The sequence below is a fragment of the Taeniopygia guttata genome, chromosome 10 (genome assembly GCF_048771995.1).
Source record: "Taeniopygia guttata chromosome 10, bTaeGut7.mat, whole genome shotgun sequence".
Lineage (NCBI taxonomy): Eukaryota > Metazoa > Chordata > Aves > Passeriformes > Estrildidae > Taeniopygia > Taeniopygia guttata.
Genome location: NC_133035.1, coordinates 8,400,649 through 8,414,739, shown reverse-complemented (window position 1 = coordinate 8,414,739; position 14,091 = coordinate 8,400,649). Strand labels below are relative to the sequence as shown.

Below are 14,091 nucleotides of genomic sequence, written 5' to 3'. Positions count from 1 at the left end.
CCATGGCAGGCAGCTGGAACCGGATGTTTTCTAAGGTCCTTTCCAACCCAAATCACTCTATTATTTTTAATATATTGCAAATCCCTCTCCTGGGTCTTCGGGAGTGCCCAAAACTTACCATTTCCGTTCTCTACTATGGCAAATGGCTCTCTGCAAATTGCTGTCTTTCTCAAGGGATTAAAAGTCCTCTGAACTTCTGCCAGCAGCACTGCTTGCATTGCCTCAACAATCTGTCATAAATGCAAATTATTATTGGATGATATCAGTATCTCAATTATTTATCAAAGTATTTGACAATTTTAACCAACTTGCACAAAATCTGGAGACTGTCCTGGTGAATGTCATTAGAAAAATAAGTCTTTCAGGCAGTGATAATCATGTGTCTCTACATACACACTAAGGAAAAAAAGGTTAACTAGATAGCCATAAAATAGTGTAAGTTGTCAGTCAGGACTTCGTCCCAATAAACATTCATTTTCTTTAATGTCAAATCTATGAAAAGTCACCTACTGCCTCCTTGATTTCAAGGATAAACGACTACTAACAAAATAGTAAAACACAAGATGGTAACAGCTAGTAAGTATCTTCATTCTTTTTTTTTCCTGATGTGTGCAAAAGTGAATGAATAATGACCTTGTTGTCTTGGGGTGAATTGATTTTGACTGTTTTAGAATTTCTGACATCTAATACCTCTGATAAAATTAAAGAATGTTTTGTTTTTAGCGGTGATGCTCTATTCCTCTAGCACAAACATAACACCCCCAAATTTTTTATCTAACGCAGAGAGAAATATCATTCTTCAAACCCCTCTTATGGAAAAGAAACATGTCCTGGACTTGTGAGCAGCCTGTAAAAGGCACTTGCAGTAGGGGATGCACCTCATGTGGGCATTAGGACAGTGCAGTGTGGAGACTGACAGAGTTAATACTTTCCTTCTCTTTAGCAAAAGGGTGCCATAAGAACTAAGGGCATTTAAAGATGTAAAGACACTTATAAAGCACATGAAGACCTCAGACAAAAGACCCCAAACCTTTCTAATTCTTAGTCTAAATTTCAGCATGGTGTACGTTCTCTGCATATGGTATTCCCTTTAGAAAAGGAATGCAATTTTTCCCATTTGGGAAGGCATTCATTCTCAAATACAAGAAATTTCCTGAAAAACAGGATCAATCTAAGGTTCAACTTCAACTTAAATATGAATTTAAGTGGAATACAAAAACTTGACATTTAATATATGTTATTATAACCATTTTAAGCTTATACATTATTTATATTATAAAAAAGCTATTAAAATTATATAAGTTTCATATGGCTAAAAGTTGATGTAACAGTATCCTTCAAATTGCCTGGAAGAGAGATCATTTCAACTCACTAATCAAGTACTTTTCCTCAAAAATATCTCTAAACGCCCTTGTAAATTCAAATCATTAAGTGGAACAAAGGCTGTGGGTGTCCTTTGTGACAAAATCCTTTATTGTAGACAAATATACCATAGTCAGGTCCACAATGTAAAAGTTCACTGCAAGTGAACTCAGCCCTATGTGATTCAACATAGCACAAACCTTCATCTTGTTGTAATAGAACTTTATTTTACAGGGGACACCAAAGGCAGTTCCCAGTTCCTCACGTCTATACAGCCCTGAGCTTTGGGGATTACAGATCCTGACTTTGCAGCAGACTCTTACAATATATCTATAATAATTAAGCAAGAGAAAGAAACACGGACACATTTTCATTGTCCTGGGGAAATTTTTGACAAAACAATTCTTACAGAGGTACACAAAAGAGGTCTGCTAAGAATCTGTCACTAATCTGGATCAGATGCTCTTTACTTGTATCACTGCTGTGCATGCCAGGCAGCATTTGTAATAACTTCCTCTAACATCTTAAAGCAAAAAACTGCAACAAATGGCACAACATGATGTTATTGTAGAGGCACCTGTAGATGTCTCTGCATGTTACTTTACTGTGTCTGTATCTCTAATTCCACAGTGCTTGGTGTGCTTTCATGTTTAGTTTTGTCTTCTCGTGGAATCTTACTCCAAAATTTATATACCTCATCTAGCCTTTTCACCAAGTTTAATGATCGCCAGTAGTTTTTCCTGTTTCTAATGTAACAAATCTACATGAGCACCTTTCATTTTCTCTGATAATTTCCACTTTATCTTTAGTGTCCTTCTAGATATAAATTAGCTACGTTATTGGCTACATATGCTTTAATTTTTTTTCCCTATAATTGTAATTGCTGTTGAAAATACAATGTGTTCTTCAGTTTTGATTCTTAAAAGTGACAAATTATGCTGCTTCTTTGACTGAGGAAGTATAAATAGCATATGCTGACCTATAAATACTGGTATATTAAAAGTGAAAGATAATTGTTTGACTCTGAAGTATCAATAATACAGAATAATTCAAAAAGACAAGTGAACAAAAGTTAAGTTGTACTGTTGCATCCATACTAAGTTATCCTGGCTTTCCTTTCTACACATTCCAAGGATTACTATTCTTTCTGATGAGTTGGTTTAAGGAGAGAAGTCAATAAATATCACTGCTGGCTATTGCTCAGACCATAACCTCTACAGGGCTGAGCAGAAACTGCCTCCCAGGTGCCTCCGTAACACAGTCACATCATGGGGAAAGATACTCATCAAAACATTAACTAGAATGATCCAGTCTGCTTCACTCCAATTCTGCACAGTAATTGTCAGGACAGTTGTCTAGATACTTCCACTGAACTATATTTTTCCTTCATATACCTATCTGGAAACATGAACACACAAGTCATTTCTGGGTGGGATGGGAATGGCTATATTTTATCTGACAGAACAGCAAAATAGATGAAGATGACCTTTCCTTTCAAATCATCTGGGAAAAAGAAAATACTAAAAAAATATGTTAAAAACATATAAATTTCTAAAATTTTATTTAGAAAATTATGTCCCTATAGCCTTCAACTTCAACAAGTCAGCAGACCCTGATAAAAAATTTGCAGAGGTTTCTTTCAGTTTCTTTGTTTGCACAAAATCTGTTACAGTGCTGTAAGGAGATGAGGAACCAGTAATTGGTAATTCCTTTGGGTCATGTTTGAGAGTCAGTATCCATCATGGAAGACCACAATAGAAAAAGTTTTTAAAAACAGCCTAAATAGAGATGTTTTTGGTAAATGTACACGAGTACTTGATCAGGCTGCTCAGGATTAATAAACAGGGCATTAAACTGTGAATGCATAAATAAAGTTTTAACAAAACAATCTTACTGTAAACAAAAATCTATAGTTTCATATAAACTACTGGTAACTAAATTTCATACCTACTGCCAACATATTTTTTTTTGGATCTTAGAAGTTTTATGGCATTTAGTGGGCAAGCAACCCAGAATCTGTGCTACTAAGTGGTTTATCAAAACTTAGTGCAGCTACAATGTTGTACCTGAATAATGTTAAAATTTGAGAAGCATTGAGAGCATGATATTTGCAGTACTTGACAATTTCAGTGTCTTACATTTAAAGTCTTTTCAGGTAAAAAAGTGTGAGGTAGTTGATTCCATACCTTATCTTTCAGCACACTAACCTCCTGTGCTGATGAGACCAGTATCATTGTATACACTGATCAGTAGCTAAATTCACTCAAAAATATAAATACCTAGATCTCACATAATCAATTATGCTACAAACACAGCTTCATAAATATATTAACTACTCTCTGAAGAGTTTCAGTGGCTGACCAGGTCAGCAAGAGATTTTACGCATTCCATATGAAAACTGCAAGTTACTGAGGTTTGAAAAGAAAAGAAAAACAATATTACTGTAAGAGGAGAAAGGGGAGAGAAAAAGAATTCAGAAATAACATGGAAGATGTGCAGACAGTGGGAACATAATAAACAACTGATAAGCTCAAGATAAAATGCTGGAATCAATTGAATGTGAATATTTGCAGAAACTATTTCTGTCTAACAGAACAGGGGACTATTACTGGAGCACACCTGCAAAACTCAGCTCTGGAAAATATTCTTTGCATTTGAAGTAGCAGAAAGTTGCATTCAATTTCAGAAGTAATATTATAAACTAGATTTGTAACAGGTATTTCCCCTTTCTGGAATAAAATCCATTGTGGTCAGCATATACTATCTTGAGTTTTGTAGCCGTAAATATTAACTCATTCAAACAACAACACAACTTTATTTAAATGCATATTTCCAAAATGAAAAATGGTCTCCAGATTTCACTGCTTAGATTGTTTCCCTGCTGTCTGTAACTCTCAAAAAGTTTTTTATCTCTCAAGACTTCAGATTCTTCACTAATAATAGGAATGAGCATAATCTGACCTGAAGAACCCATAATTACATGGCTTTCAAGTTATTCTTAAAGACTGTAGTAATAATTAAAGATTTGGGATTTTTGCCCTTCACTAAGGCATTTTCAGTTTCTTCTAACAATACATTAACATAGGACACTGCCCTTATTTTTGCCTTTTGTTTTCATGGAGCCAAAAATGGCATTTTTGGTGTAAGTTACAAGTGGTTGTTAGAGAAAAAATAACTAATTTCTTAAATAAATGCTATGAACAAGAGCACTTAGATGAAAGATTAGTAGGAGAGCTACTTTGTCACATCTAAACATTTACTTCAAGGCATACTTCATACTGTAATACTAATCTGCTTTCCACAGACCCGAATGGCATGACTTATGTAACAGTTTCCCCATAAATTATAACTATTAGGTCACATTACTGATTCCAAATACTAAATTACAGCAAATGGCACTTAAGAACTACATTGCTACAACTGACAGAGGCTATTTCCTACCTTTACAGATTGGTCATTCCAACAACAAATGAGTTTCAGCAATGCAATGCTCCCAAAGTCTGGGGAATGATATCTACTCTTACCTGAAAAACACATAGATAGTTTATGAACTGACAATATATAGAGAAGCACATAAACATAAAAATATTTTAACATTCTAAAATTTTCAGCAATGTACCTGAAAATGTCTGAAAAAATGTAATTTCTTAGAATATGGTCTCATCCAATAAAATAAGCACAAGGTTTTCAGACAATCTATTGCTTTAACATTTATTCTTATCCTAAATTAAATTAGTGTTGGGTTTTTTTCTGGTTTTTTGTTTGGTTGGTTTTTTAAAACAGAAAACTGATATTCCATGGAGTACTCTTTCATCACAATTTTCTAAATATATTAAGAATACTTTATGTTTTGCACTATTTAACTATGCATTCCCTGTTCTGCTGTCCAGCCTGTCCTTGATGCTAAAGAACAGGTTGTTCCTAGAATCTCTGAGATCTGCAAGTCTCAGATTAGATTTTAATTTGTAAATCTGAACAACTGTATGAACTAGGACATATGGCATGTGAGTTAGATTACCTAAGAATTTTTAGGTCACTCAGTAAATCTATTTTTATGCTCAGGAACATTTTAGTCACTATTTCTATGCATTTCCCCTACTTATTTTCTATTGTCACTCCATCTCTTTTTTCCAATGGACATTTCTGCTGTCACTGCAAGTAACACAGTTGTGGTGCATGTTGGATTCAGGGAATGAAAGGTAACTAATTTTTGATGGTAATATTAAGGTTCACCTACACAACACAGCATCAAGATTTGATGTAAAAGAATTCGTGTTTTCAGTCTAGACATGGCTTATTCTGTAAGAGGAACACTATATTTTTCAGGTAACATGTACTGACAAACATCCATATTCTGTTTAGATTTTTATTTAAATGTTCTTTGGTTAGTTAGATACTGCAAACAAACCAAGGCTGGCTTGCAAAGCCAAGATTGATGAGCGATGGCCTGTGGGACATTAACAGGAACAGATTACTTTATTCTGCCCTGAGCCAGAAGTCTAAAGGCATTATTGAACAGTCAGGATTGGTGCTTGTATTACTAAGGCAACAGTTTGCTTGGAGGGCTGTATATATTATTGGGTGGGCATGTAATGGTGATGAGGGAGATGGGGGAAGGGGGTGAGGGCAGTGTTTGTCTTATTACATTGCTGTTTTTCTGATTGCTGGGAAGTGTCTTTAGAAACTCAACAAAACATCTTGTCATAACAGGAAAAATATCGTTGATGCCAGTTAACACTTTGTTCACACATTTTTCATGATATTCACAAAATAAACAGAGCAATTCAGTTTCTCTGTTCGCAGACTGGACAGCATAAAGAGCAATATTTTTTATCATTACTGAAATTAAATTCTACATTTTAGCAACAAAAAGCATGAAAAACCAGAACACTTAATACTGCAAATTCACATACTTACTGCTTGGTAATTCTGCATAAAAATTGGGGCATGAAAGTGTTATGGCTTCTACATTTCGCCACTTGTCATGTACAGATTCTGGTTTCTGTGGGCTTAAAGAATATGAAACTATTAAACAAAACCTGAACACACATACGAGAAATCTTATGTATTAGGGTAGGGTTGGGATTTTTTTACAGTAGGTATTCTGATATCAATTACTATCAACCCCAATTAAGTTTCTCCTCAGAAGTCACTCACATTCTTTTGTCTACAATTTTGTATTGAAACATTCATGAATATACAACACTGAAAAGTCCTATCCAAATGCAGGAACTTAACCCTAATAAACTAGGAGCCAAATGTGAGGCTTTATTTTGCAATGAAGAAACAAATTCATATGTAAAGAACTGAATTAAAATACCATTTTCACAAAAGAATTTGTCTGGGTTTTTTCCTAATGCACAGGACAAAAGTTCAAAGGAAACGAAAAGCCTTTTTTAATAGGTTTCCCTTTTTTTTTTTTCCACAGTGGTAAATAATTTAGAGTATCATTACAATACTTGGGATTTCAGTGGATGGCTACAATTTAGGAGACTAGCGTGTACATATTGCTCTTTCTGAGTCACTAACTCAGCAACCTAACCCTTGAAACCAAAGGGTATGGATGGTAGAGAAAGAAAGTGAAAAAAACACACTCGAAACCCCTGCACAATTTAGAATCATTTCTTTTAAATAAATCACAATAGTGACCTGCAAAAAACTACATTTATGTGTCATTTAAAAAATAATATATTTGCCTTTCAAATTCACTACAATGAGCACTGAGTTGTAACATTTCAATTGTAACATTTCAAAAGACTTTCCAATAACAAACAACTCTGAAAGCCTGCAGCTTGAGAGCTGTAAGATCGAGACATAAATGTTAAAAAGCGGGAGAAAATAAATTTCTTGAAGATCTTTTTTTTCCAGCTTCATCCTGTCTCTGTCCCACTTTTATGATCTGACACATTTTGCCCCAGGTTCCTTTATTTTCACAGGCTGTGTCACTTGCAAAAAACCAACAGCAGAACCTGTGCAAGCTGTGAGAGCTGTCCTACTAACTACTTCTGCAAATACTGTGGTGAATTAGAATTCAGTATGTAGGTTTCTTTTCCTTTGAGCATACTACCGTTTTGGATAATGCAACTGTCCAAAGAGGTTTGGCTGCACACTGTACTTTTTGAAGGAAAACTCACCAAAACAACATTTGTTAGAGGGTTTATATCTTATCTATCCTAGAGAAAACTTAAAAGTATATAGCATTGTTCTGGGGGAAAAAAAAACCCAAACAAATAAAAAAGCATTTTTTTTTCCTTGCAGCAACTTTAATACTTATAATTTTACAGGATATATTTCCCATAGCCAGGATGTCCATATCTGGGAAAAATGTTTGATTTTGGTATGCTAATTAATTTAAATTACACAATCTCATTCCAAAAGAGTGCTGTACAAGGCAAGCATAAAGTACTTTTTTGCATGAAAAAGAATTCATGTTCAAGCTGGAATCCTGAAACAAGTATTAATATAAGAGTTTGTACTGAATATGGACGAATAGGCAACATGATTAGCAGCAAAAATAAATGAGAAATGTGCATTTGTCCTATGGGATGATGCGAATGTCTTGAGAGAGGTTGAGTGCCTAAAGCTTTGTGGGAGATGCAGATATTTGCTGCAAGATCAATATTTTCTGTCCCCCCTTCTTGCCTTGGGGCCATAGCATCACCAACACTGAAGTTAATTGTCCCTAAACAGCTAAATACAGACCAACACTATGTTTGCCAAACAACAAAAAATTTGTGGACAATATCCATTGCCTGATTAGCATGCTCTATTTGGCTTGGTCAAATAATGTTGAGCATGTTATTTTTCCTTTAATGCTGAAAAAGCATTTAGTCAATAAATTTGCTTTGAGTAACATAAATGCTATTTGGGATGGTTCTCAGAACATAGGGGACGATGAGGCATTCATTCCCAGGAGCTGCCGTCATTACTGGGGGCATTGTACTTCAGATAGGATAACTAGGGCAGACTATTCTTCTCTCTTATGTTTTATTTATCTGTGAAGGCAAGGGTTCCATGGCAAAAGAAGTATATTTATTATAGGGAATGGAAGCTTAAACAGCACAAATGTGCTTAATGCACATCTCCCTATGTGCCTAAAGAGACCTCATTATCCTACATAGTTTGAAGGGCAAGGAAAAGAGTGATCTCTGGAAAAACTGGGTGTGAAGCCAGATAATTCAAGTTCTTGCTCTTTTGAAAAATAATCCTGCATCAATTCTTATCTGCTAAAAAGAATGGAAAGAAAATTATATCCTGATCTCCTTTTCTTCAAAGAACATCTGTCAAAAAGCTCTAGAGAAAGAACATAGGCTTCATTAAAGAAGCACATATTTAAGAAAAGCTTTTTTTAATTTTTCAACAACTACAAAAGAATAGAAGACTTCAGAATATCTTTAGCTGGCAGGGACTCAGAAGCCCACCTCTTAAGTGAATGGCCCACAAAGGGATTGAACTCATAATGTCAGTGATATTAGCACTCTAACCAACTGAGCTAGCCTCAGAGTCCTGCAGAAGGAATGCAGAAGCTGAAAGTATGGAGACGTGCTTGTTGAAGATCCTCTTCCCAAAAAGTATGTGACTTGCTGAGTGTTACCTAATAAACTTTTCAGAGGTAAGGTTTGGGGCAGGAATAATACCAATCCAATAATTTACGTTTAGAGATTACTCTGCTGTGACTTGTTCTTTGAAATCAAGTTATTGGCTTGGTGTTTTATTTTAAGGCATACTTAATTTTTATGTGTCTTTGGGATAGAAAAGTATAACCAAGTGCATTAGTGTGACTAGGAGGAATTAGTTTGGATGTAGAGACATTAGAAAATATAGTCCACTCACAACAAAGAAGTTCTTACCTTTCGATTTCATCTGTAACTGCTGAAGGTGTGTTAATTATCCTGTTGATTAAAGCTATTCTACTAAATAAGAAAAATACTGTTTCCATGTCCCTTGTTCCATCATCATTATTCTCAGGTCCATCCTTTTTTCCAAATTGTCCTTCAGTTGCAGCAAGGTATTTGTTTGATAAATCAGGGACTCTTTTTGAAAACAAATTGAGAACTCCATGTTCTTCTAGCATGCTACATTCAGTGCATTTCCATCCTGGCAACATCAGTGAGAGGTGGCTTTCATCTGACACAAGTCCAAAAGAAACAGGACACTGAAGCCTCAAGATGTCCAGGTGTCTTGCACAGAGATTGTCTATTTCTTTATCTACACCCCATGGCAGGAGACACGACAAAAGCAGTTTAGCTGTATCGGTTGCGATGTTCACATCGATGTTTCCTGATGGCTGCATTCTGATCTTTCTTGAACTCTTCATTTTTTTCCATCTTTTTATGCCACCACTGTCTTCCATAGGCCTAGCTGCATTATTATCCCTGTGAACTTGATCTGAACAAACAGTCTCTGCCTGCCCATCTACTTGAGGGATGAAGGCAGCAGTTTTATTTCTTTTTAATGTCAGTGCCCTTTTCTCAGTAGTACTTTTAGCTCTTTCTAGAGTGTATTGGTTGCATAATGATTTTGATGACTTTAGTCCATTGAGTTGAGATGATAGAAGTTCCTCAAGTTTTTCCAGGTCAAACAAGAGAATATGGAAGTTTGCATTGTTCCATTTTGTCTTAGCAGGTAAAATAGTAAAAGGCTGTTGGATGCAGCTGGTATCAGTCAACTGAAAGAAAAATATTCAATGTCCAAACAAAAAACCAACAGCTCTTTGTAATTTTCAAGATATCAACATAGAATTGCCTATGGAATAGAGAAAATCTATTAACTCCTTTAAGTTCAATTAAATTATATTTATTCAGTTTTGATGAAGTAAAAAAGACTTGCTTCCACAGAGACATCCATGTGTAAATACTATAAACCAGGCTCCTTCAATTCCACAGCCATACTGTAGATTGCACGTATCTTTGCAAAAACTATAGGCTGGTATTTCTTCTGCTAAGTCTCATTTCAATTTAAAAGGATTTTTGGAAAATTATATAGCATAAAACATTTGTTTTTTCAAAATAAAGCCAGAGAAGCAAATGCTACAATGGCACAAGATTCTTGCAAACCCTGAGTGTCTGTATGACTTCTTGCAATTTGCTATATGGGCTATATACATAAATATATATATAGGGGATTTGTATGGGATAAAGACTATGCCTTTTGCTATTTCAAAACATGCAAAGCTATCTAAAAGTTACCTCCTTCTGAAATAAGTCACAAAGCAAGAACAATAATGAACCTAGGTAAATAAATCTCCACACACACAATTAATTACCTTAGCTAAAAATGATTAAGAGAAAAAGGTTACTACAATGTTTGTGAACATCTGGCTTTACCTATGTCACCCTATTTCCTACCTGCATATTTTCTATAATTCTCCATACTTTCCCCCCAACTTTAAAGCCCATTGACAGTAATGGCAATTTATAAAGCACAATTTCAACTCTACATACTAACATAATAAATACACATGGCTAATTACTGTTGTTAGTAAATGACCAAAGAACATAGTTTTTGAAACCAGAAGATTTGAGAAGAGCTGCTCTCAACTTTAGAATCACATGTTAAAATGTAGAAGTAACTTAATAATTAACTGTCAGGTGAACATAAGGAAATGCTCAAAATCATCTCCACAAAAAAAAAAAAATACTCCGTTTTAGCCTTGCAGGTACATAATTTAAGTGATAAATTGTCATTATGAAGAGAACTTTGTATCTTTTCTTTACCAGTGCCTTTGGGTGGACACTATGCTGTGATGAACTCCAGTGGAAGGGACGTCTCCAGGCACTATGAAAATGATCTGACGAGTTCACACAGTGACACAGCATCTTACATCATAATCCTGCTGCATCTACCAAAGAAGTATGTTTTACCTTCAGGGAAACACCAGAATCGAGGGACTATAAACTCCTTGTTGACACTTCTGCCACTTGTTGACACTCACTTTTTTTTAAGCATTTATGACTGGTATGTTTTTATTGTCCTGCACAATTTTATTGTGCAGGACAATAAAAGCATAGGTCCTCTCAGCACCATGCTCAGCCTATTTCACCTTCACAAGCAGAAAGACACATCAAGAAGCAACTTTTCATCTCAGTAATACTTCTGCATACCATCATGCCAGCTTCCACATCACAAATGATAAAGAATTTTCCAGATCACTCTGAGTTTTTATTTTCTTTTGACAATCTGAAGCATTCCACTAATGCAAAGAACTTTCTGTTGAAGATAGTTAAATCTCAAAATAAACTATCAAGTGTTAGTAAACAGAGCAGCAACCAGCTCTTACTGGAATGCAACATTTTTTACCTCATCTTTCTCATGACCACCATACCTAACTCCTTTTCCATTACAAACTATAATTTTATAGGATTAGCTATCTTTAAACTGCTAATATTTTAGCACAAATAACACAAGGGAAAAATTGACTGCATAAACTCTATGACGTGTGAGTACTTTGTTTCAGGCAGTAATATGTTTTGGCTTTTTGTTATTTAGGGAATGATGCTCCCAACCAGATGAGAATACACTCTAAATTCATGATCTCATTTAAAGATCTCGATAGGGAGTCATAAGTAAGAGATTATAATTGCTTGTTCAGGTTTTCTTACCTCTTTCCTTTTTAAAAAAATAATACATTATAGTTAAGTACAAGGATTAAAATAATCTTTAATTATGCTGTTTTCTAATAGCTAGGAAGTACCTTATGGAATGCAAATACTGGAATCCACAGGCTAGCTTTGACATTAATTGCAACTATTATTAATTAGCCTATCATTTTCTCTTTCTATAGACTTATATTTGCTTGATTAACATTTAGAAACCTTTAGTGAAATCACCATCCAAACAAAGGAAAACACAGTGACAATGTCAATCTATTGAGACATTTGGTGATGCTACTACATACAAAGTCACAATAAACATTTATGTTTTATTGGCAATATGAAAGCTTATTGACATTGATCCTAAAACTGTCTGCCAAGTTATCTTAGCTCTCTGCCACAGGCATTTCATTCCAATGAAAGAAGGTGGGCATCCAAAGCTCTAGAAATAAAATGCTATTTAGGACATATGGGCAAGATATTGTCTGCAACAGAAGATTACAGAAAATAGAAGGACACCCCTAAAACTAACTACAAACCAGACAATTGGAAACTACATTTGTTGAATATTGAAAAACAGATTAACAGATTATTATATATTTCTCCTTTCCTTTTCTAAACATTTCTAGTTTTAAAGTTTGACACAGCCTACTGTTAGCTTTAAAGAAGCAAAAAGTCTGACTACAGACTAAAATTATATCCTGAGACTTGTGAACCTCTTGTGCATCACTGACCCACAGCAGAAAAAGCTTTCTATGTTGAGGAAAGAGCAAGATTCAAAGAGGCTTTGAAATGCCAAGCTATTTTCCATGCATGTCCTGTATCCCTTAACATCTCTCCAGCTTGCCACTAGAGATGTTGGAGCCAGGATCAGACAAGGGCTAGAATAAACCATTTCAAGTGGAAGGGACCTACAGGATCATTTAGTCCAACTAGGCTCTCCAAATGCCCCTTAAACACTCAGTGGCTTGGGGCATTGTACGCATCGCTCAGAAGCCTGTTCCAGTTTTCTGGCATGCAATCCATCACTGCTCCACAAGTTACAACCCTGTTCCTCTACATCTTTTCCCCGTTACTCATTCTTAGCACCCAAGGAAAAATTTTCCTGTGACTGTGGGAAGGGGGCAGCAGGGGGCTGTGCTTACTGTGGCCTCCAACTGCATCCACTATGTGCCATTACCTTTAACAGATTTAAGACAGATATACCACATAAAAATTTCATGGGAAGTACAATTCAAGTGTTATTTTACCTAGCTGCCTTCTCATCTCTAAAGGCCTTTTTCCACTGGGATCCAGCTTGTTCTGGGAATGGTATTCCACTTAAAATGTATACTTCCATTAGTTGACAGGGATTCCCATACTTTTTCAGCTCCTCATATGTATGCACTTTCTCCACGTATATGCTTTCTTTTTACCAGAAGTATTCTATTGTGGGTTTTGTACTAAAAACAGATTTGACAAGAATGATCTTGACATTCATTCTACATAAAGGAAATAAAGTAGGAAAAAAAGCACAAGGTAGAAATTTTAAAAGGCAAAATACCAGCAGCAGCATTCAAAATATACTTAGAGGCTGCTTTGATAGCACTGAATAGAAGTTGCTCAGTTCTCACAGCACTAGAAGTATCTACTCTTATGCCAAGCAAGTTTGAAGTATTAAAAGTGACTTTTCTTCCAGACTTATGGTCTTCTTTATTCATTGCACTCTCACTTTATCCCAAACATAACAGGACCGATGTGGCAGAAAATTGGTCCCAAAGCTGCCAGTGCCTGCAGAACAAATCATGATGTACAAAGTCTAAGTGGGAGTTATCCTGTTGATAGCTCATATGCTGATTCTAAATAAGTTTTTTAATTATGTAATATTTAAGGGTTTAATTCTGTTCCTTTGAGCTTTCTCCTTTGAAAGAACATCTTTTGATTCATTAACACTGAACAAGTTCAATCCCCTCCTTTGTCCATTGCTTTCCACATGCAAAGGCTCAAGAAAATATTAGAAATTGAACAAATTTATTGGGATTTTTTAGGTAGATTAGGCAGGGGGAGACTGGAGAGATGTGCGGAGCTTACATGAAATAATGCCAAAGAGACTGGAAGGCTGTTTTATTCATAGAAGGTGCACTGCTATTTCATTTTT

General features: G+C 35.4%; 1 protein-coding gene across 3 annotated transcripts in view; it reads right to left on the bottom strand.

Annotated features, from left to right (window-relative positions):
• The window catches only part of WDR72 (WD repeat domain 72), a 100,174-nt gene that overhangs the window by 39,403 nt on the left and 46,680 nt on the right, over positions 1–14,091 (bottom strand). For all 3 annotated transcript variants that reach the window (XM_030281561.4, XM_072933945.1, XM_072933946.1), the window contains 4 exons: positions 9,213–10,030; positions 6,280–6,371; positions 4,804–4,886; positions 119–230 (listed from right to left, as the gene is read on the bottom strand). In XM_030281561.4, coding sequence (XP_030137421.3) covers positions 119–230; positions 4,804–4,886; positions 6,280–6,371; positions 9,213–10,030 — 1,105 coding nt within the window. The remainder of the gene's footprint in view (positions 1–118; positions 231–4,803; positions 4,887–6,279; positions 6,372–9,212; positions 10,031–14,091) is intronic.